Source organism: Lactuca serriola, chromosome 1 (assembly GCF_051521515.1).
Source record: "Lactuca serriola cultivar US96UC23 chromosome 1, Lser_US96UC23_V15, whole genome shotgun sequence".
NCBI classification, from domain to species: domain Eukaryota; kingdom Viridiplantae; phylum Streptophyta; class Magnoliopsida; order Asterales; family Asteraceae; genus Lactuca; species Lactuca serriola.
In genome coordinates this window covers 13,107,862-13,132,439 of record NC_136408.1, presented here as the reverse complement: position 1 = coordinate 13,132,439, position 24,578 = coordinate 13,107,862, and the positions used below count along the sequence as shown (strand labels likewise).

Sequence of the window (24,578 nt, the reverse complement as noted above, 5' to 3'; positions counted from 1 at the left end):
CTTCAAACTCAAAGAATTTTCAGATCATGGAGCAATAGTTTATGCCGATCTGTTGGTGTTATCTCACTCATGAACTAGTCTCTAAATTTATGTTGTATGCTGCAAATTATGAAAGTTATTCTCCAGTGGAATTTCTTTTTCATAACAGTGGTCCTCAGTGCACTTTAAGTAATCAATCACTACCATCCATAGGAAATAATTGTCAACCAATACAAGTGGTGGCCTAAACAATAAGTTTTGAAATTTTATTCTCTTTTCAGAAAGAAAAAATAGTTGGATTCTTGAACAAAAATAAGATCAAATTTTGGTTATCTTTTTTATGTAATTTGTCCTCCAATTTTTGAACTTCCAAACCAGCAAAATCAAAGTGTATTTTACTTTGAATAGTTAAAAGAAATCTATACGCTTCACAAAGTAAAACAAAAGTGTAATCGACACCATTTTTAGAAGACTAATTTGGATAAATTATCATTCTTTTTCACGCAAGAATGATAATTTCACATTCTACTGTGAATTCAACTGAAACTATAAAATTCTAACATTGACAGGCAATTTGGATATAATATATCACATGGCACATGCACAACTTATGGTATGACCAAGGAAAAACATGTGTACTAGCTTTCTTAAACACTGGATTTTGATTAGATGGAACTAATATTAGTCGTTTGACAAATGCTCTTTACTTCATATCTTATTTATTTAGCAAATCCGGCATCAAAAAGTGACAAATTTTTTTGCGATTGTCTATTCCGCTAAAAGGAAGAAACATAATGTGACATACTGACATCTAATACATTTTAAAATTTAATGATATTATATACCTAGACTAATTACAAGAAAAACCTATACAAAAGCAACACATTTATAAATAAAGCATTATATATAAAAATTGATTCTTGTTTGTGTGAAAAGTAGGATCGAAAGAAACATCACCAAACTCCATATAGTTATAGCGTGGATGTTTCATGAACCTAAAATAAAGCATTTAACCAACGATTCTCAACTCTATAATCAAATGAAAAGTTTGGGGCATGATTTTTTCTGCTATTCATTTTGTCAACTAACATTTGTGCATCACTGCCTCCAATAAACAGTTTAAGTTCCTCTTGAAATCATCAACCAGATGAGACTTGGTTATGTCAACATTTTGGTTAGACATTTAATAAATGAATGATTGTTGTAGAAATTCTAATCGTCTTTTACTACCTGACAAGTTCATATTATCTTTAGAATCAACTTATGAATTTGTTCATCAAATTCATATACTTTGAAATGTTTTAAATCTAATGCAGGCGTTGCAACAAATTCATATACTCTTTTGGGTGTGTAATGTGTCATGTTCACTGGTGTTTCGTATGCCTACCCTGTTGCATAACAATACCATTCTTTAACTTCATCATTGCTTCTCTAACATCAAAGTCTCCTTCAGCAGCATAGTGATTGTATATTGCTATGGATGCTTCTAATGATAGATATGTAGTCTTTTTGTTTGTCTTCAATGAGCTCATTATACATGAATAAGTTACTAATATTATTGTACAGGTCATATTTACTAATTCAAAATCTTGCTGTAGCAATGAGTACGTGGTATAATGCCAAACAAAATGACTATTCATCATTGGAAGCAATCATAACAATGTAAAATCACTGTGTTGTTGAAAGAGATTTTGATTATAGAAAACCAAGGGACAAAAAATAGTAATATTACATTATCATACCCCACATACAACAGGGAAGATGTTCCAACACCATTAGGTGCGTTTGATACATTGGACACCAGACAAGTAAGTAATATACTATTACTCAAAGATCCAACAACCCCAATCCACTCCTGCAACACATTTATAGGTCACCCACCCTAACACTCTCATCAAATAAATTATAAATGTATCTTCAATCCAATTTATAATATAGGATGGATAAACATAACCATTTTTCACATTAATAATACATACGTTAAAAAGGTTTGAGTCAAATACTTACGATTCAAAACGACATTACATGATGCCTGGAAGCTCTCATATCCTCTTGATCTTTGAAAAAGTTCCTGTCTCTGAAAAATACGTGCTCTGAGATCCACTCCCAAGTCTATTAGCATCTGCCTGTGGATCTATAAGATCAATCCCCTGAAAATAAAAATATATATACAATTATAAGCTGTAGATGATTTAGGGTAAAAAGGGAAATAAACGAAACCAAACCTGAACAGGTGTGAAAGCCAAACTTGAAGTCAATCCAGAGGTAGCCCCACCACTACTATATTGTTTATCTTTGCCCCTGATAGAAAACATATCCATAAGAGGTTACATTTTTCGGATTTTCAAGAAAAATAAAAAAATGAAAATGAAAAGATTTAAAAAGCCTACTTTTTGGCAACTTTAGCAGCGAGTTTGCTTTGACCAACTGATACACGCAGCTTCCCGTTTCCAGCTTGACCAAGCATACCGTATCCTTCTCCTAGTCCATCACCTGTTAATATTATGAAACAAAATACCATCCAACTTTCAAAAGGATTATATAATTAAAAAAATAGAATGTATATGTTAAATATAGGGTGAGAGTGAATAAAATATTTTTACCTAATGAGCTCTCTTCAGGCACTCCAAATTGCATTCTGTTTGCCAGTTTCCGCATGTCTGTAATAGCATATCTGGTAAAATAAATAAAAAAAACATAAGTAAATAATAATAATAAAGAAAGGCTGGAGAAAAACTAGGTCTTCTATCTTGTGGTTTTCACTATATAACATGGGTAAGTTGGTTTGGATGGAATGGAATAAGCAAAGGTAATTGAATGATCATTTTCATATTATATGCAAACACAAGGTAAGAGTTTTAACAATATGCTACATATGCTATTTAAATATAGGAGTATAAATAAAATTACATATACATACCTCTCCTTCATTTTCCTCAATCGCCTCCCACCTCTTTTCTTTTTGGGTTCAGAATCGGGTACAGGAAGTGGCTTAGGTTGCTTAGCTGGCGGTGGTTCCTGCCACTTTTCAATCTTCTTCCTAATCTCTTCCCGATACATTCTCCCTTGTTTCCCAGACGGGTCCCCCCTGATGGAGTCAACACGTGCAGCTAGAGTTGACTTTGCAGCCAAAAGTCTACAAGCCCGCATCTTTAAACCAGGAGGTGTAGTCTGAAAAACCTCCGTTTGCTCAATATACCCAACTCTAAACTGAGATGTAGCAGTAGAAAACCCTGCAAGATTCTTCTTTTTAGCACCTAAAAGCTGCACATTACAAGCTGGCATCTTTGCGAGTGATGTCAGCCCGCCAGCTGTCCCCATAAGTTTTGCAGCAACTGCACTTCCAACAATGGCGGAAAGATTCGGTGCAATGTAGCCCATTCTACTCTCAACAAAATCCAGAACTTTCTTTTTTGAAGCGTCTAAAGTAAGGGCACGATCGCATGCTTCGATGGTTTTTTGGAGGGTATTTTCGGGAAGTGGCTTTCCGCTTGTGGTTGAGGCTGTGACTGAAACAACCATGATGATGGCTGAGGGGAGAAGACCTTCTAAGTCAACTAGGGTTAGGTCAACTTCATTTCCTATTTTCTTGACCACACGCGCGTAATCAATCGGGTGATGAACCAGAGATTCGAGTTCGGGAAATTTTAATCGGTATTTATCGCGTATAAAATTGTGGATTATGACAATTTCGTTTTCTATGTCGACTGATAATGTGTTGCATTCGACTATTAGTTGGTATTCTGGATCGTCTTCTAGAACCATGGCTTGGTTTTGGATCGACATATCTGACCCCTTTTCAAGGGCATCTTCGACTTTCTGCAGTCAGTGTAATACTAATATGTAAGCATGAAAAAAGGGTGTGTATGTATGTATGTATGAATTTTCTTGATTCTTGAAATGAATTATACATGTACATGTACTTACTTTCATGATATCTGTATAACGTTGTGTTTTTTGTAACTTTGAGACACTGTCTAAGTCATCATAGTTGAGGGCTTCTATATCAGCTAAGTCTCCATTCACATCTTCTTCCATGTTTTCTGCATCCCCGTTATCTTCATCCTATTCAATACAAAATGAATTATAAATAAACAAGACTTTTAACTAAGTTCAAGAATCAAGATTCAAGAATATGAAATCCAATTTCAATGACATGACATGACATTAAGAGTTTTACTATACTCACCAGGTTCTCATTATCATTGTCAGATAGATCCTCAAGATCTGCCAGAAAAGAATCTTCAAGGTTTGCCTGGAAAAAAAAATATGAGTAAATTTCTGTTATAAACAGCTAAAGATTTTGGTTATTACAAGAAACAGACTTGATCAATAAAACTCATTATATAAATAGTTTATCATTTAGTTTTCTTTTTATTATAGAAAACATAGGATATGTAAGAATTTTCCTGTTATGTTTCCAATCTATTTGGTTACCAAACTACTATGGATAACATATTAAACAGGCATTGAAAACAAACTTTGTGCATACGCAATTTTGATTCAAACTGTAACCATATGTGGAAGTACACATCTTTGCTCATTGAATTGAATGTACATTAAACCAAGAAACACACAAGTACTTGTATACATAAAGGCATGAAAAATCCATAAGAGTGTTTCAAGGAATACATACCATGATTTTGTGAAGACCTGCAGCTCAGATATCAGAAATAAAAGCTGCTTGAAGTTCTTCGTCACTCAATCTGCAATAAGAATCCACACCAACTGTTAAGAGAGTTAAATGCATAAAAAAGTGAATTACTTACTAATATTATTGTATGGGTCATACTAGTAATTCAAAAGTTTGTAGCAATTGATACTAGGTATATTGGATACCAAACATTCATGATGATATAATGCCAAACAAAATGACTCTATTCTTCAGTGGAAGCAATCATAGCAATGTAAAATCACTATGCTGTTGAAACAGATTTGGATTATAGAAAAAGAAATGGTATTATTGCATTAGTTGACAAATGATCATGTTCTAAACTTTTCATTTGACTATGGAGTTGAGAAACCTTACTTAAATGCTTTGTTTTGGGCAAGTTTTGTCGCAAGGAGTTTGGTGATGTTAGTTCTGTATATACTACTTTTCGTACAAACAAGTATTAAATTTTATGTGCAATGTTATATTTATAAATGTTTGGTTATTCTATTTGTTTATCTTGTAATTTGTCAAAATGTATAATATCATCAAAGTATAAAATGTATTAGGTGTCACATGATGTTTGTTCCTTTTACCAGAATAGACAATCACAAAAATTTATCATTTTTGGAGCCGCTTTGCTAAGTAGAGAACATACATAGTCATATAATTGGTTGTTGAACTTTCATTAATGCATTTGCAAAAAATAAAAAGCAACAATAGATAATTAGTTCTGTCTGATCAAGATATGGCAATGAAGAAGGCTATTATGCATTTTTTTTCTCCGATGTAACTAGTTAGAGTCTAATTGCTATGAACCGACTTATAAAAGAAAACAGAAAAATAGAACAAATAAACAAAAGCTTCTCTAAGTGATTAATACTCCAAATAAAACCCAAAATGAACAAGAACCCTAATGCTTTACTAGAATTTCAAGAATCTAGAAGGTATCACTACCAGATTTCACAAAAGAGATAATCCACTATCCTTCCCACTACCTAATATTTTGTCATAACAAACTATGTAAAGCAAAATACCCCTCTACTAATAAGATGCTTTGTATTTGCTGATTTTCCCATATTACCCTTATCTATGATAGGTTACTGAAGCAGATGCTTAATATTTCAGTTACATTCACAATAAAATATGAAGCTACCATTCATACGTAAGTACAGGATAATTTGCTTTATCAATTATCTTTGAAATTCACATTAAGTTTTACATGTTCATGTAGAATAGAATGACAAAACTTGTATGTGTTCTTCTTCTCCCAACCTGACATGGGATTATGTTGACCAATCTCTGTCCATATTAATGGAACATTAGTGTACAATGAGTCCTCAACCACTGCTACAAGCAAATAAATTTCATTGAGTTGGATGCTTGACCAAGTATTAACAGCTTCTTAATGTAATTTCATTGATTACTTTTCATCTTGAAAATCTACTAGTACTGAAAGATTAAACTCCAATGCGCTCCTGAAAAGTGAAACCTAGAATGCAACACATTGATAGGTCATCCTAAGACTCTCATCAAATAAATGTATCTTCAATCCAATTTATAGTATAAACATAACCACTTTTAATACGGATAAATATCACATTAATAAACCCTTTTAATACAAAAAGTTGACTCAAATGCTTACATATATTACACTAAATTTGATTGGGTGAGGAATCAGAGTAAAAGAATCAATTAAATCGTACCTAGAATATGGAATCGCTTAACATAGTGAATATTTTGAAGAAACCGGGACGAGAGATTTGTTTCAGCTCCCACAGTATCAACGGCTCCATCACAAGGTCTCTGTATCTATCCGGAAACCACCTGATTCATCCCTCGCTTTGATTCAACAACCGGCAATTCTAACTCAAACTCCGATCACCATCGCCGCCGTTCAACACTGGTCTGTTGCTTCCTTTTTCATAAATATTCTATCTATGGGCCGCAATAAAATTGGGCGCGGCCCATATATAGTTTTATGATTAAAAGTTGAAAGTTGTAACCAATCTGAAAAACAACCAGAATGAATTGAAACTCCTTTTTCAGGTTTATGACCTCTGATGCATAAAATAAAATATGTGCATGAGTGTATGAAACAAAATATTTAAAAGATATGTTATTATTATATGAAATAAACCCATATTTCCATGCCAATTGCAAGATCGATTATTTATGAAGAAGAATCTGATCTGACTTGCTATATAAAAAAGGTGAAGCCCATTTTTAAGTGGACTGTACAAAGAAACACATCATGGTTTATCGGCCAATTACATGAGGATAGGAATGTCCGTGTTTACTGTTAAATAACTTATAAAGATAAATTACATGCATAAATAAATGTCTGGCATTTATCAAAATAATTGCATCTTTGTATGGATTGTTTTACAGTATGTTGTTTTTAAAGTAAACGAATTTTAATTTTCTATTTTATTCTATAATGATTGAATCTTTTTCTTGGAGCTATTGTACCCATTAAACACACACGACATTCACGTGCGACTAATTACTTAGACGTGTGGAAAATTTTATTTTGTTCTTGTCTACTTTTTTAATTTTCCATTTACGGATATTTCATAAATTAGACAAACCTCATGCTAAAACATCATACATGTTCACACTTTGACTTATTTTCTTTATTTATTGCGATTTGATTTACATTATGTCGGTGGCGGACGCAGACTGTTTTAGTAGGCGTGTCCCTCGTACTTCAAGCGGGTACACCTAATAGAAAAAACCAAAAAAAAAAAATAAAAAAAAATACACTGTGTGCCGGAAATTGAGCAGTGGCCCGGGACCCCAAAGGCCCTACATAGGTCCGCCACTGCATTATGTATACGATTAGCTTCCATTTTACAATTCAGGTTTACCTCAGTTCACAATATAATTACTTGCAAATTATTTAGGCTTAGGTACATATTTGGAATTGGACATAGGTGGTATATTATTTAATTTGACTCAACTACATATCTTGAGTTGTCATGTATTTCGATGTTCTTGTATGGGTAAATAGCATAAATGACACTTAGTTTATATCAAAATTCTAATTTGACACTGTGTTTTTTTTTCTCAAATTTGACATTGTGTTTTCCAATTTGTTACAATTCTGACCACTTGACCGGTCAACCAGGTTACATGATGACGTGGCATGCTGACATGACATGCTAACGTGTCAAAATTGAAATTTTTCCACAAAAAACACTAAGTTTTCACTTTTTTCGATTTTGACACTAAGTTTAATTTTTTTTTTTTTCAATTTTGACACTATGTTTTTTTGTTCCAAATCGAACATCATTTTTTCCAATTTTGTTCAATGTTGACAATTTTCTATTTGAAACCGTATAAATATTTTTTTAATACATTTAAATCGTATAAATACGTTTTTTTTTTCAATTAGACTTATGGTTAGTTTGAAACCCATAAATATTTGTTTAAAATGGAGGTTTGGAGGTGTGTAGTCGATCAAAACCCGGATGTCAAGTTTGCAACCCATGAAATTTTACATCTTATTAGAAGCTTATGGTTAGTTTGATTCTCATGATATAACTAATGCATATTTATACATTATGCTTTGAATGTAAATAAATAAATTAAAAAAAACCTTTTATTTAAATAGAAATCTGTTTTTTAAATGAAAAAATATATATTTATACGGTTTAAAATGTATTGAAAAAATATTATACGGTTTCTAATGAAAAAATTGTAAACATTGAACAAAATTGAAAAAAATGATGTTCGATTTGGAAAAAAAAAATATAGTGTCAAAATTGAAAGAAAAAATTAAACTTAGTGTCAAAATCGAAAAAAAAAATGAAAACTTAGTGTTTTTTGTGGATAAAAAATTCAATTTTAACACGTCAGCATGTCATGTCAACATGGCACGTCATCAAAAGTGACATGTCATCATGCCACATCAGCATGTAACTGGGTTGACCGGTCAAGTTGTCAGAATTGTAATAAATTGGAAAATACAGTGTCAAATTTGAGACAAAAAAAAAACACAGTGTCAAATTAGAATTTTGATGTAAACTGAATGTCTTTTATGTTATTTACCTTTCTTGTATTGTAATTATGGTGTGAGATATCCATATTTTCTGTTATGCACCTTAGCATGTAGTTATGACAATGAACTGATATATATAAAATTGAAGGGAAAAAAGGCTCGCTATCTTGTGATAAGGATGCAATAGTGATGCCGAGCAAGTAAAACAATTTGTAACTAAAGTTTATGATATAAAATTTATCCAAATCACATGTTTTTACGTTTTCAGTAATTCATAATCAATCTATTTTTAAATAACTTATATAATTTAATATAAATATTAGTTTTTTATTTTTTCCAAATAAAAAACCCTCTTTGGGACCAGTTTAAGATCATTTCCTTATTCAAATTTTGATAAAAGTCATATCCAAATATGGTAATAGTTTTGTCAAAGCTTAGTTTGACTAGGGATTAATTTTAGAACCGGAACGGTTTAAAACTAGAACCGGTTTTCTTATATTATAAGAACCGGGAACTAAACCACCGGTTTTAGCGGCGGTTCCGGCTCCGATCCCGGTTTTCGGTTATTTTTCAAATTATAATTTGTTGAAATGTTGTAAATGATATGTTATCTTTCGGAGCTTGTAAATGATTCAATATTTAACCAAATTAAAGTACAAACACTAAATTACATGATGAAAAAAGAATCAAGTAATTCCGACTTAATATGAGTGAGTTATGTGCATTTTAAAAACGGGACAGATTCCAAAAAATAAAAATAAAATGTTGAAACAAAAAATACGCAGCATGATATGTTGTCTCCTGGGCTCTATAGCTAATTCAATATTTAACCAAAATATGTGTTTGTACAGTCTAAAATGAAGTACAAACACCAAATTATTGCTGGAAAAAGAAATTAAATAATTCTGACGTCATATGAATGAGTTATGCACATTTCAAAAAGCGGGACATATTCAAAAAAACAAAAAAAATGTTGAAATAAAAAAAATTAAAAAAAAAAAAAAACAGTATCGATATTCTTTCTTTAGGGGCATGTGTCTGATTCAATATCTAACCAAAATATATTCAAAATGAATTACAAACTCCAAATTACATGTTGGAAAAAAAATCAAGTAATTTTGACTTTGCATGAGTGAATTATGTGTATTTTAAAAAACAGAAAAATATCAAACCGGTTCCGATTTTTAGAACCGGGACCAGTTTTCATAAAAATGGATAACCGGTAACCGGACCTTATTACAAGTTCCGATTCTGGTTCTGACGATTCTAATGTTTATCTCTAAGTTTGTTTGTCTCGTTATATGCCCGAGCGCCCCCAAATTACCACATACCATACAATATCTGATAAAACATATATTGGGCCCCGCCCACTGCATCGGTCCCTACCCGGCATCGGACCGAGGTCCGGCATAATTTGGGCCCCCCTTACATCGGGCCCCACCCAACATCGGACCGAAGCCTGTCTCGTATAGCACATAACATAAACATGCATGAATCATAGAGACATCAAGCATACATAACTACTTCTCAGGCTCGCCCTGGAATACTACATAATCGGGCCGACTGTAACATCCGGGATTTCAGGTATATTAATTAATCTTTTTATTTTGAGTTTTGAGACGGGACTCGGCGAGTTGGTGCGTAGACTCGCCGAGTTAAGACGCGGGTTCTCATCCGGATTGATGCTCGGACTCGGCGAGTCGCCTTAGTGGACTCGGCAAGTCTGCGTCGTTTAATGAAACCCTAATTTCTCGGGTTTGTGGCCTATTTAAAGGGCCTTATGGCTGTCATTTGCGCTCATTAGTCCCCAGAGTGAAACCCTAGAACATTTGAGTGATTCAAGTGAGGGAAGGAGCCATTGTTGATTCTTGGAGTTATTGTCTAGCAAGGGAAGAGAAGATCTAGCCAAGAGGAAGCAAAAGAGGGGTGGATTCTTGAAGAGCTAAGGTCCAGGACATCATATCTGAGGTACCATTCGAAACCTTCTTTGTTATTGTGATGTTCACATAGATTTAGGGTTTTTGAACCCATTTGTGGCTAGATCTAGCATCATCATGGTCCCTTGGCGAGTTATGGCTCTGAATCTAGACCCATAGAGGTCCAGAGCACCTCCTTGCCCAAGCTTTATGTGCATCCATGGAGGTTTTAGATTGGGATCTATGTATTTGAGGCTAAACCTCCATTAATGAGCTATTTGATGCTTAATGAGCACCAAGACTCGGACTTTACGTGGTCAATAAGCTTAAGGGGACTGGATCTACGAGTTACTAGAGTGGATCTGACCTTAGAAGGCCGTTTGAGGTTGTGCATGGAGTGCACTCGCCGAGTCCAATCCCAGACTCGGCGAGTTGGTGCGGGTTGTTCTGAGACCTCGGACCAGGGACTGTATAACCGAGTCGGGTGAGTGACTCGGTGAGTTGGAAGAGATTCGGAGGGAATCGGGTTCCTGTAGGGACTCGGCGAGTCGGGTTGACCGTTGACCGTTGACCAGTGTTGACTGGTTTGACTTCGTGGTATTAGTCAGCCAGAGTCAAGTAGTATTAAGTAAAAATACACATGTGTTGTAGGAGGACGATAGCTCGGGAGATCGAGCACTAGTGGTTGAGAGCTTTACGAGTTACCGAGACACGCGAGGTGAGTCTTCTCACTATACGTTACCTTGAGTGGTATTATGAGTTGACCAGAGGGTCTTATGTGCTATGTATGAGATTATGTGCTATTTATGAGATTGTATGCTATGTGTTATTTGTATGTTGTATGACTATATAGACCGGACCGGAGGGTCCAACGATTCAGATCGGGCCAGAGGGCCCAATGAGCTATGACTGGACCAGAGGGTCCGACGAGCTGCGGGACTGGAAGGTCCTGCTGAGACATCTTGACCAGAGGGTCGGGTTAGCCTCGAGTGGCGTATTTATAGTATGTGGTATTTTGGGGAACTCACTAAGCATTTATGCTTACAGTTGTTATGTTTGATGTCTCAGGTACCAGCGAGGACCGTGGGAAGGCGACGGCTTGACACGTACACACACACTGATGGAGATTTTTATATGTAGAGATCTTGGGATTTGTTTTTGAAAACAGAATTGATTATGGATTTTGATTTGTGATGTGATACATTATGTGATTTTTAAAATGAAAAATTATTTTGAAAATTTACGGTGTTACAAGTTGGTATCAGAGCCTTGGTTTGAGGGATTCGGATGCACCTTCGGGCGTATTTGAACTCAAACCGAGGATTTGAGGAATTTTCAAATAAAACTAAAATTTTCTAAAAAGAAAAAGAGGTTTTGGGAAACGAGCAGAGTGGAAGGTATGTACGGTCAGCCAGCGCCCGAACGGTGAATCCCCAAAATACCCTTACATTATATGTTATGAGTTATGAGATAATTATGTGGTGCATGTTAGAGAGGCTAGGTATTCCTATTAGGACTAGAGTGGGCCTGATTTGTGATGCCTTAGCTTAGGAGATCGCTGCTGCTAGGAGACACTTTGAGAGAGTGAGTAGGTAGCAGTGAGGAGCTCAGGGGAGGGCTATTGAGAGTGGACAGTGCATAGCGAGAGTAGAGTGTTTACGATTTTGGATCCTAGGAGGAGGACTTGGGTTATATATCGATTCGGTGTGGACGATAGTATTGGGCCCGTACTATCGAAGACACCGGATTGGTGCGCAGTCCAAGTAAGAATCATTGGGAGTACCAGGAGAGAGGATGTTTGAGTTATCGAGTGTGAGTATACTCGAGAGTATTCCTGATATTTCTTATGTTGTATTTCCAAGGTTGATCATGGTTGGGACACGCCATAACCCCGAGAGCAGTGGGGTGAGCGATGAGGAGATCCGTCGGATCATCCATGAGGAGGTGGCCGCTGCCATCAGAGCCGAGATTCCGGAGATGTTTGGGTCTATTAAGACCACATTGATCGAGACGTTTGACGAGCGTTACGCTGCTTTGACTGATGCTGCTGTTGCTGCAGCCACCGCAGCTGTTGCTGCTGCGAGACCCCAGGGTGGTGATTCGTTGCTGTACCGAGAGTTCAGCAACACGAAACCACCGGAGTTCGATGGTACACAGGATCTGATCGCCGCTATAAGGTGGATCTCAGACATGGAGGGGTGTTTCTATATGTGCTCGTGTCCGGAGCACTTGAGGGTGCGATTCGCACTCAACCAGCTTCGCTTGGGGGCGAAGGACTGGTGGAAATTCGTGACCGCGAGCTATTCTACAGCTGAGCTGACTGCAGTGACCTGGGAGAGGTTTACTGCGATGTTTCGTGACGAGTATGTTCCCCAGGTGGATCGGGAACGTTTAGCTCAGGAGTTTCTGACCCTCAAGCAGGGGACCGAGTCGGTGACAGTGGTTACGAGGATGTTTCATGAGCGGGCGCTGTTTTGCCCGGAGTTGGTGTCCACTGAGCAGGCTCGCATGAGCCGTTATCTGAGCATCTTGAGGAGGGACATCCGTGAGTTCGTGGCGAACTCGACTTATCAGACATTTGCTGAGCTCCAGGCAAATGCCAGGAAGAGGGAGATCGAGCTTGAGACACAGGCGAGGGAGGAGACTGAGTTGCAGAGGGGTGATTGGCGACCGGCACAGTCGCAGCCGGCCGCCAAGCGGGCAAAGCCCGCTGATTCGAGGACAGGCAGTTCGAGGGGTCGCACTTGTGGGAAGTGCGGCAAGATCCATGACGGGTCGTGCAAGACTGGAGTATGCTACAAATGCGGGAAGGAAGGACATTTTGCGAGGGACTATCCGAAGGGGTTCTCGGTTTGCTTCCATTGCAACCAGACCGGCCATTGGAAGGCCGAGTGCCCACAGCTTCAGAGATCAGCGCAGGGATCTGCACCTGTGGTTCGAGCTACCGAGACCCGGCCAATGAAGGCCGAAGCACCGAAGGCTAGGGGGAGAGCCTTCCAGCTGACTACGGAGGAGGTCCGCGCAGCACCTGATGTCGTGGTGGGTATGTAATCTTTATCTATTTTATGTTGAGTTTATGCTATTGTAATTGCTATATGTTATGCGTAGGTACTTTTCTTGTGAGTTCTATACCTGCACTGGTTTTATTCGACTCGGGTGCGAGTCGGTCTTTCATATCTTTAGCTTTTAGTCGGCACATTAGTATTCCGAGAGAGGCGTTGAGTCGACCTCTGCGGGTTTCCATAGCAGATGAGCGTGAGGTATGTGCTACCGAAGTGATATGTAGATGCGTGCTGGAGATCTTCAGGGTGGAGTTCCCGATTGATTTGATTCCGATTGCTATGGGGGATGTATGTGTCATAGTAGGCATGGATTGGTTGAGCCGTTTCGGGGCTGTCATAGATTGCGAGCGTCAGTTGGTGACGATCCGAGATCCTAGTGGGGGAGTGCTGACAGTTTATGGCGAGGGGACTCGTGGTGGTTCGGTATTCTGTTCGGCTGCCAGAGCGAGTCGGAGTTTGCAGCAGGGCTGCAAGGGATTCGTGGCCTATGTGACGGATGTACGAGAGGCCGTTGGGAGGCCAAGTTCAGTGGATGATGTGCCGATAATGTGTGATTTCCGGGACGTGTTACCCGAGGAGTTTTCGGGCGTACCTCCCGAGAGGCAAGTGGAGTTTCGTATCGATTTGATTGCCGGGGCTGCGCCTATCGCTAAGGCGCCATATCGGCTGGCACCGCCAGAGATGCAGGAGTTATCCTCACAACTGCAAGAGCTGTTGGGGAAAGGGTTCATCCGTCCCAGTAGCTCTCCCTGGGGAGCGCCAATCCTTTTTGTCAAGAAAAAGGATGGTTCACACCGGATGTGCATTGATTACCGGGAGTTGAACAAGTTGACGGTCAAGAACCGTTATCCGTTGCCGAGGATCGACGATCTATTCGATCAGTTGCAGGGGGCGTCTTGGTTCTCCAAGATTGACTTGAGATCGGGATATCACCAGATGAGAGTTCGGGATGAGGATATCCAGAAGACGGCGTTTAGGACTCGTTACGGGCATTACGAGTTCGTGGTGATGCCATTCGGGGTCACCAATGCACCAGCGGCATTCATGGATCTCATGAACAGGGTGTATAGGCCGATGTTGGATCGTTCAGTCATTGTATTCATTGATGATATCCTGGTGTATTCGAGGACCAGAGAGCAGCACGAGGAGCATTTGAGGGAGCTCCTCGGGGTTCTGAGGTCGAAGAGGCTATTCGCCAAATTCTCCAAGTGCGATTTTTGGTTACGGGAGGTCCAGTTCTTAGGGCATCTCGTTAACCAGAATGGGATATTGGTTGACCCGGCCAAGATCGAGGCCGTGATGAGTTGGGAAGTGCCGAGGTCACCTGCGGAGATCGGGAGTTTCTTGTGGCTGGCAGGCTACTATCGGAGATTTATCAAGGACTTCTCCAAAATTGCTATGCCACTTACCAAATTAACCCGGAAGGGTGTTACTTTCTCATGGGGTCCGGAGCAGCAGACCTCATTTGAGACTCTTCGCCAGAGATTGTGCGAAGCTCTCATGCTTGCATTGCCGGAAGGGATGGAGGATTTTGTGGTGTACTGTGATGCATCGATATCGGGGTTGGGAGCGGTGTTGATGCAGAGAGGGCATGTAATCGCGTATGCATCGAGGCAGTTAAAGCCTCATGAGACGAGATATCCCACCCACGATCTGGAGTTGGGGGCTGTGGTGTTCGCCCTCAAGATCTGGCGTCACTATCTGTATGGGGTTCAGTGTACGATATACACGGACCACAAGAGTTTGAAGTACCTGATGGATCAGCCAAATCTGAATATGCGGCAGAGGAGATGGTTGGATGTGGTAAAGGATTATGATTGCGAGATCTTGTACCACCCGGGCAAGGCTAATGTGGTAGCCGACGCCCTGAGTCGTAGGGCAGAGAGTGCCCCATTGCGAGACATCTGTTTGAGGTTGATGGTGACGACTCCGATTTTGGACACCATCCGAGGGGCTCAGGCTGAGGCTGCGAGATCAGAAAATCAAAAGAGGGAGCGGGTGGTTGGTCAGGTATCGGAATTCGTTACCGATGGTCGGGGACTTATGACGTTTCAGGGTCGGATTTGGGTACCGTTTGTGGGCGGGACGCGTACCATTTTGATGGAGGAGGCACATCGATCGAAGTTCTCGATCCATCCTGGGGCTACCAAGATGTATTTGGACCTAAAGAAGGAGTATTGGTGGCCCTGTATGAAGAGGGATGTTGCTTGGTTCGTCGAGAGGTGCCTAACTTGTCGCCAAGTTAAGGCCGAGCACCATCGTCCGCATGGTAAGTTGCAACCGTTGGAGATTCCCGAGTGGAAGTGGGAACAGATTACCATGGATTTTATCACCAAATTGCCAAGGACTGCAAGAGGAGTTGATGCGATTTGGGTGATCATGGATAGATTGACGAAGAGGGCTCATTTTCTAGCCATCAGCGAGAGCTCTTCTACGGAGAAATTGGCGGAATTATATGTGAGAGAGGTGGTATCGCGGCATGGGGTTCCGATGTCGATTGTCTCAGACCGGGATGTGCGTTTTACTTCCAGGTTTTGGAAGAAGTTTCATGAGGAGTTGGGTACGAGATTGCATTTCAGTACCGCATACCACCCGCAGACGGACGAACAGAGCGAGCGAACGATTCAAACGTTTAAGGATATGCTCCGAGCATGTGTTCTGGATTTTGGTTGGAGCTGGGACACCTACCTACCTTTAGCAGAGTTTTCGTATAACAACAACCATCATTCGAGCATTGGTATGCCACCCTTTGAGCTATTGTATGGGCGGAGGTGTCACACCCCCATCTGCTGGGGAGAGGTGGGACAGCGAGTGATGGGTAGCACGGAGATTGTACTCCAGACAACCGAGCAGATTCAGCAGGTCAGGCAGAGGTTGTTGACCGCGCAGAGTCGCCAGAAGAGTTATGCGGACAGGCGTCGGTCCGAGCTCGAGTTTCAGGTCGGTGATCTTGTGCTCCTAAAGGTCTCTCCTTGGAAAGGAGTGATACGATTCAGGAAGAGGGGCAAGTTAGGACCCCGGTACATTGGACCCTTCAGGGTAATTGCTAGGGTAGGCAGGGTAGCCTACCGGTTAGACCTACCTGCTGAGTTGGGGCAGATCCATGATACCTTTCATGTCTCGCAGTTGAGGAAATGTATTGCCGACGAGTCGGCAGTGGTGCCGTTGGAGGATATTCAGGTGGATGCGAGCCTGAACTACGCAGAGAGACCAGTTGCGATTGTGGATCGAAAGATCAAGGTTCTGAGGAACAAGGAAGTGCCTCTGGTACAGGTTCAGTGGCAGCATCGGAAGGGATCCGAGTTGAACTAGGAACCGGAGTGGGAGATGCCGGAGCAGCATCCAGAGTTATTTCAGGAATGAGACTTCGAGGGCGAAGTCAGATTCTAGTGGGGGAGAATTGTAACATCCGGGATTTTAGGTATATTAATTAATCTTTTTATTTTGAGTTTTGAGACGGGACTCGGCGAGTTGGTGCGTAGACTCGCCGAGTTAAGACGCGAGTTCTCATCCGGATTGATGCTCGGACTCAGCGAGTCGCCTTAGTGGACTCGGCGAGTCTGCGTCGTTTAATGAAACCCTAATTTCTCGGGTTTGTGGCCTATTTAAAGGGCTTTATGGCCGTCATTTGCGCTCATTAGTCCCCAGAGTGAAACCCTAGAACATTTGAGTGATTCAAGTGAGGGAAGGAGCCATTGTTGATTCTTGGAGTTATTGTCTAGCAAGGGAAGAGAATATCTAGCCAAGAGGAAGAAAGAGAGGGGTGGATTCTTGAAGAGCTAAGGTCCAGGACATCACATCTGAGGTACCATTCGAATCCTTCTTTGTTATTGTGATGTTCACATAGATTTAGGGTTTTTGAACCCATTTGTGGCTAGATCTAGCATCATCATGGTCCCTTGGCGAGTTATGGATCTGAATCTAGACCCATAGAGGTCCAGAGCATCCATGGAGGTTTTAGATTGGGATCTATGTATTTGAGGCTAAACTTCCATTAATGAGCTATTTGATGCTTAATGAGCACCAAGACTCGGACTTTACGTGGTCAATAAGCTTAAGGGGACTGGATCTACGAGTTACTAGAGTGGATCTGACCTTAGAAGGTCGTTTGAGGTTGTGCATGGAGTGCACTCGCCAAGTCCAATCCCAGACTCGGCGAGTTAGTGCGGGTTGTTCTGAGACCTCGGACCAGGGACTGTGTAACCGAGTCGGGTGAGTGACTCGGTGAGTTGGAAGAGATTCAGAGGGAATCAGGTTCCTGTAGGGACTCGGCAAGTCGGGTTGACCGTTGACCAGTGTTGACTGGTTTGACTTCGTGGTATTAGTCAGCCAGAGTCAAGTAGTATTAAGTAAAAATACACATGTGTTGTAGGAGGACGATAGCTCGGGAGATCGAGCACTAGTGGTTGAGAGCTTTACGAGTTACCGAGACACGCGAGGTGAGTCTTCTCACTATACGTTACCTTGAGTGGTATTATGAGTTGACCAGAGGGTCTTATGTGCTATGTATGAGATTATGTGCTATTTATGAGATTGTATGCTATGTGTTATTTGTATGTTGTATGACTATATAGACCGGACCGGAGGGTCCAACGATTCAGATCGGGCCAGAGGGCCCAATGAGCTATGACTGGACCAGAGGGTCCGACGAGCTGCGGGACTGGAAGGTCCCGCTGAGACATCTTGACCAGAGGGTCGGGTTAGCCTCGAGTGGCGTATTTGTAGTATGTGGTATTTTGGGGAACTCACTAAGCATTTATGCTTACAGTTGTTATGTTTGATGTCTCAGGTACCAGCGAGGACCGTGGGAAGGCGACGGCTTGACACGTACACACACACTGATGGAGATTTTTATATATAGAGATCTTGGGATTTGTTTTTGAAAACAGAATTGATTATGGATTTTGATTTGTGATGTGATACATTATGTGATTTTTAAAATGAAAAATTATTTTGAAAATTTACGGTGTTACACCGACATTGGTATCTTAGACCCGATCCTACCGAAGGGAAACTCACCTCGTATGACTGAATGCTGAAAAGTTGGGTGAGGGATCTCTGTCTACTGCTCCGGCGACTCTCTGACTATAAATTTCATAAGGACACTTAGTCAAAAACTGATAACTATTCTTAGGGCAAAATGACCATTTTACCCTTGGTCAAAGTCAACACCCTGGTCAAAGTCAACATCCTGGTTGACCAAGCTCGTCGAGTCTGTTCTGTGACTCGCCGAGTCCTAGAACTCAGAACCCTGAAATCGCGACTCGACTCGCCGAGTCACCCCATGACTCGTCGAGTCCCCTATTTGCTAACATCAGGACTTGTTGAACTGACCCGTCGAGTCATCCTCAGACTCGTCGAGTCCTAGCATAATCATATAAGGGACAAGATCCTCCTGCTCGTCGACTTCCTTAATCGACTCACCGAGTCCTATGAACATCATCGGGGTTTCTTCATCGGACTCGCCGAGTTCCCTTATGAACTCGTCGAGTCCCTTGCAGATCTAACCTAGTTAATTGGTTTCACCCTTCTACACCTCCAAAATACAGATCTAGGTCGTTCTCTAAGGTCCACTTCTATAAATTTGGAGACTTGATGGCTTTGCACACCTCAGATAGACCCAAACTAAAGTTATAGCAACCTACTTCCATAAATATGACCATGGCTAGGATGAAAATGGACTCAAGGCTCCTTTTATGACTCTAGAGGCTAAATACTATAGGAAAAAGGGATTTCTTTTCATACAACCCATAGAAGCTAACTCATCCTTCTCAAAAGGGTCAAAAAGACCCAAAAAAATCAACATACAAAGAGATCTAAGCTATACTTCACCAAGCTAAGAGCTTTTTACCTCAGAAAGTTGCCAAAGATGAGTGTGTTCCTGGATCTTGATCTCTTTCCTCAAGCTTGTTAGCTCCAAGCTCTTGCAGCTACCTTCAATGGCACAAAACACACTCAAAAACTCAAGGGAGAGGCTCTCTAACGAACTAGGGTTTCTGGAGGACAGGTAGACTGATAAGGGAGGCCCAAAGGGGGTTTAAGATGTTTAAATAGGGTGCAAAACCCCAAAAATAGGGTTTCCCTCTAGCAGACCTACTCGTCGAGTCCATGCTTGGACTCGCTGGGTAGACTCTTTAAATTCGCGACCTATATGGCATCTACTCGACGAGTTAGGGCTACCAACTTGTCGAGTAGCTCAAAATAAATACTTGAATAATAAAGAATAATTGCGTACCAGGAACGGGGCGTTACAGCAGCAGGACCAAATCCCTTACCCTAAGACCATTTCACCCATGTAGCGTGTGACTTAGAGTATTCACCCAATAGTTAGTTCACACGCGAAAGAGTCATAAACAATCAATGAGGTACTCTACATAAGATAAGGCATCAAAGATCAGGCAATTCTATCATACGATTCCTGAGGATCCCTATCTTAGTACTAGCATGTTGTTCTAACATATCACAATATCAAAGAACCGTATGGTATTTTGGGGTCTACTTACTGGCTCTGGCTGATCGTACACTTGCATCCTCCTTTATTATTTTGAAAACCATTTGAAAATCATTTTGAAAATATTTTCATTGATTTGAGACGGGGGTCACACGAGTGTTCCTCCAATTCACTCAAACCAAGGCTCTGATACCAACTTGTAACATCCACAAAATTCAAGCCAATTTACAACTTTTTAAACCAATTAAAAACCATTGAAATTATTACAAAGTGTTTTCAAAATAGTTTCATATCAAAGTTCCCAGAAATCATCATCATAAATCGAGGAAGTGTACGGTTACACCTTCGCCTTCCCACGGTCATATGTTGTACCTGAAACAATAATCGATAAATGTAAGCTCAAAGGTTTAGTGAGTTACCCCCAAAATACCCATACAAACAACAATACACATATAATAACAAACAACATACTATGGGTCCAATCATCCATCGGGATGGAATACCCCAGGCCCCTCAACCATCAGGTTGGAATGCCAACATACTATGAGTCCAATCATCCTTGGGATGGAATACTCTTGGCCCACGACCATCGGGTTGGAATGCCCACACATAATACATATATAACAGATATTATGGGTCCAATCATCCATCGGGATGGAATACCCCATGCCCCTCAACCATCGGGTTTGAATGCCAACATGCTATGGGTCCAATCAACCATCGGGTTAGAATGTCAACATAATATGGGTCCAATCAACCATTGGGTTGGAATACCCCAAGCCCTCAACCATCAGGTTGGAATGCCCACCTACTACGAGTCCAATCATCCTCGGGATGGAATACCCTCAACTACCAATCAATCATGTGCACATATAACAGGTGATCACCTACCAGCATACAAACAGTCAGACCAAACTATAGGTCACTAAGCATACATGCCCCTCAATGTAAACAATCATAGGCTAAGGGATTCGATTCCACAACGATTAGACTCAAACAAGAGCTGCAAAGCAGAACCCAACCCTTCAGCCTAAGATCCTTTAAACCATGTAAACTAGCACATATAGATAGTCATACAGACCTAACAGATCACTGATCAAAATAGCATCCTAAACCAGAATATAGGTCTAGCATATCATCAGAACACATAATTACAAGATAACCAGTGATAAAAATCCAAAGGGTCAGCCTTGGTGCCTTAGACCCTTGAGTATAGCGATGATAACTAACCTCGCAATGTCGATCTAAACTGAAGATTCGAATTCCCGAATCACTGTCTCACCAAAAATCCCGAACTATCCAAATAACAAATATTAAATTAATAAATGGGAATACTAGTTTTACCTAGAGTCCCACCTATGATAATAGTCCATTTTGCCTTTCCTCTAATTTGAACCAAGTGTAACATCCCAGGTTCAAAAGCCAGAGTTCAGGGGTGCCTTGTGTAAATAAAGAGTAGACTCGGCGAGTAGGAGCCTTAACTCGTCGAGTCGGAGCGGGAGCTGGGCATGTGATAAATGACCCGACTCGCCGAGTCGGCGGCTGGACTCGACGAGTCGATGCTGGGAAGAGAAACCCTAAATTAAAGGGTTTGCACCCTATTTAAAGGACTTTATGTCCTCATTTCGGCCCCCTAACCTTCCTGAGAGTTCCGGCAAACCCTAGTTCGTGTGAAACACCATTGATCGAGGAGATTGGAGATTGGAAGAAAATTTTGGTGTAAGAAGCTTGAGGAATTAGAGGCTAGCATCAAGGGGATTGTGTAGATCTGGAATCTACATTAGTTTGGGCACATCTCAGAGGTAAGAAGCCTTTATCCTAAGCTATTTCCTTTTTAGATTCATCCATGGTGGTTGATTTGGGGTTCCTTAGCTTGTTTGAGATCCATTTCGAGTTTAAAGGCTAGATCTGAGGTTGCAACTTCGGATCTAGGTTAGTTTTGAGCTAGGAGAGCATAAAGCATCATCCTTTGGGTTTGTTTGAGAGGATCCTTGTCTTAAACCTTTGTTATAGCTTGTTTGGAGCTCTTAGTGTCTTGCATGCACATAAAGTTGGAAACTCTACGTGTGAATCTAGCCCTAAAAGTCCAGATCTATGAGTTGGAAGCAGTGAGATGACCTGGAATCGTCTGTATAGAGATGCCTTGAATGGACTCGGCGAGTCTGTTCTTGGACTCGACGAGTTGGGTCGCAAACCCTAACTCATCAGTTTATGATGCGGATCAGTGAGTCGATTGGACTCAGTGAGTTGGACAGGCCAGGACTCGGATGGAAGGACTCGACGAGTCATGGGGTGACTCGGCAAGTCGAGTCGGGAATGGTGGGATTCTGAGTGCAGGAACTCGGCGAGTCACTAGGTTGACTCGACGAGTAGGGTCAACCAGGAAGGTTGACTTTGACTGAGGACTTTGACTTTGACCAAGAGTTGACCAGTTTGACTTCCAAGGGTATTTTGGTAATATTGGTGCTTATGAATCTGGTTCTTGGTAGTGTACGGTGGTGGAGTTTGTATCGGTGGTCGGAGTAGCTGATCTTATCCTTTCAGTCGGCAATTGCGAGGTGAGTTATCCTCATTATATCAATAGGGTCTAAGGCACCAAGGCCAGCCCTTTATCAGATGGGAATCCAGGTATTTGTTTGATATTTATTGATTTACTAGACCTGCATCCTCGTAGTTAGGATGGTATTATGTTAGTGACCTGGTTAAGGTCGGTATCCTGGTATATAGGGTAATGCTATGTTAGTGACCGGTTAGGTCGATATCCTGGTTAGGATGTTGCTATGATATATGATCTGCCAGATCGGTTTGTTTGTCTTTGGAGTGTTATGTGACTATCTGTTATATATGCACATGGTTGCTTAATTGGGGTTGGGTTGAGGCGGGTCCTGCTTTATGCTGTAGGCCAACATACCCAGGGCAGACCGGATAAGCCGAAGGCCCAGCGATCGGTCCGGATAGGCTGAAGGCCCCAAGAGGGCGGCCCAGACGTGCCGTGGCTCAGAGAGTGGACCAGTCATACTGTAGACTAAGAGAGTGGACCAGGTGGACTGAAGGCTCGGTGCGGGCAGACCAATCACACTATAGACTCGATATGCATGGTTGTTCTGTATTGTGATATGTTATGGTTATGGTTATATGTGGTTGGTATTTTGGGGGTAACTCACTAAGCTTTCAGGCTTACAGTTTCAGTGTATTGTTTCAGGTACTTCAGGAGACCGTGACAAGGCGAAGGCGTGATCGTACTGCTCCTCAGTTTTACGTTGATGTTTCTGGGATACTCTGATAATAAAATAATTGAAAACCTTTTTGTAATAATTATTAAATATGGGTTGCTTTGAAAAGTTTAAATTGGTTGGAATTTTTTTTGGTTGTTACACCAAGGCCTAATACCAAATCCATGATCCACAAGTCCACATATACAAGGCCCATTATTGGCCTAATTTCTACATTGGGCCCAAATCCCTAATTGGGACTCATTCAAATACTTACTACCAAAACTAGCCCAAAATACTCTTATCCAGAGAGCCCATCAAGGCCCAAGTCCAACTAGTCCACAGGTAGCCCAATCCCGAAGCCCAAACCGCAAAATCCCAACAGGGGTAGTACGCTAGGTGTACCCCTCTGGTATGTGGGGTGTACTTTATTATTTGGACGAGATGAGTTGTCCTTTCAGACCTCAAATAGGGTCCTAAGTGATAAGAATGAGATTCCAATAGCTGAATGTGTCCCATGCATGGAGTAGGAAGGTCTTAATGGATTAAGACCATGTGTTAAGAACTTTATGTATGTCCAAAGTCTTAAAATTCAAGAATTTATGAGTCTTAGGCACATTTGGTAGATGGATCTAAAGTTTGGGCTTAAGTGTTTAAGCCATTAAGCACTTATGAGAGTTTTGGTTCAGACTTGCGTACGCCCCGCGTAGAGAGCAGTACGCCCGGCATACCGAGTCAACGGTCTCATTTTTCAGTCAACACGAAATGGAGTACTCCCCGCGTACCAGAGGGGTACGCCCAACATACTACCTCTATTGGGCTTTTGCGATTTGGGCTTCAGGATTGGGCTACCTTTGGACTAGTTGGACTTGGGCCTTAATGGGCTCTCTGGATAAGAGTAATTTGGGCTAGTTTTGGTAGTGAGTCTTTGAATTAGGCCCAATTAGCAAGTTGGGCCCAATTTGGTGGGCATGGTTGTTCTGTATTGTGATATGTTATGGTTATGGTTATATGTTGTTGGTATTTTGGGGGTAACTCACTAAGCTTTCGGGCTTACAGTTTCAGTGTATTGTTTCAGGGACTTCAGGAGACCATGGAAAGGAGAAGGCGTGATCGCACTGCTCCTCAGTTTTATGTTGATGTTTCTGGGATACTCTGATAATAAAATATTTGAAAACCTTTTTGTAATAATTATTAGATATGGGTTGCTTTCAAAAGTTTAAATTGGTTGGAATTTTTTTTTTGGTTGTTTCAAGTTGGTATCAAAGCCTTGGTTTGAGTGAATTGGAGGAACATTCGTGTGA

At 40.9% G+C, this 24,578-nt stretch overlaps 1 protein-coding gene across 3 annotated transcripts; it reads right to left on the bottom strand.

Moving 5' to 3' along the window:
• Positions 1-1,689: 1,689 nt before the first annotated feature.
• On the bottom strand, positions 1,690-6,725 carry LOC145050101 (U4/U6 small nuclear ribonucleoprotein Prp31 homolog). 3 transcript variants are annotated; one of them, XM_078998498.1, is made up of 10 exons: positions 6,337-6,725; positions 5,906-5,977; positions 4,616-4,685; positions 4,169-4,234; positions 3,907-4,044; positions 2,900-3,798; positions 2,583-2,653; positions 2,370-2,472; positions 2,205-2,280; positions 1,690-2,129 (listed from the first exon to the last, which is right to left on the bottom strand). In XM_078998498.1, exons 3-10 carry the CDS (start codon positions 4,616-4,618, stop codon positions 2,022-2,024), a joined length of 1,464 nt encoding a protein of 487 aa, XP_078854624.1. In that variant the 5' UTR covers positions 4,619-4,685; positions 5,906-5,977; positions 6,337-6,725; the 3' UTR covers positions 1,690-2,021. The 3 variants fall into 3 exon arrangements, with proteins under 3 accessions (XP_078854624.1, XP_078854584.1, XP_078854550.1); XM_078998458.1 differs by lacking the exon at positions 5,906-5,977 and having other exon boundaries at positions 1,690-1,834; positions 1,987-2,129; positions 6,337-6,724; XM_078998424.1 differs by lacking the exon at positions 5,906-5,977 and having other exon boundaries at positions 6,337-6,723.
• Positions 6,726-24,578: the final 17,853 nt, after the last annotated feature.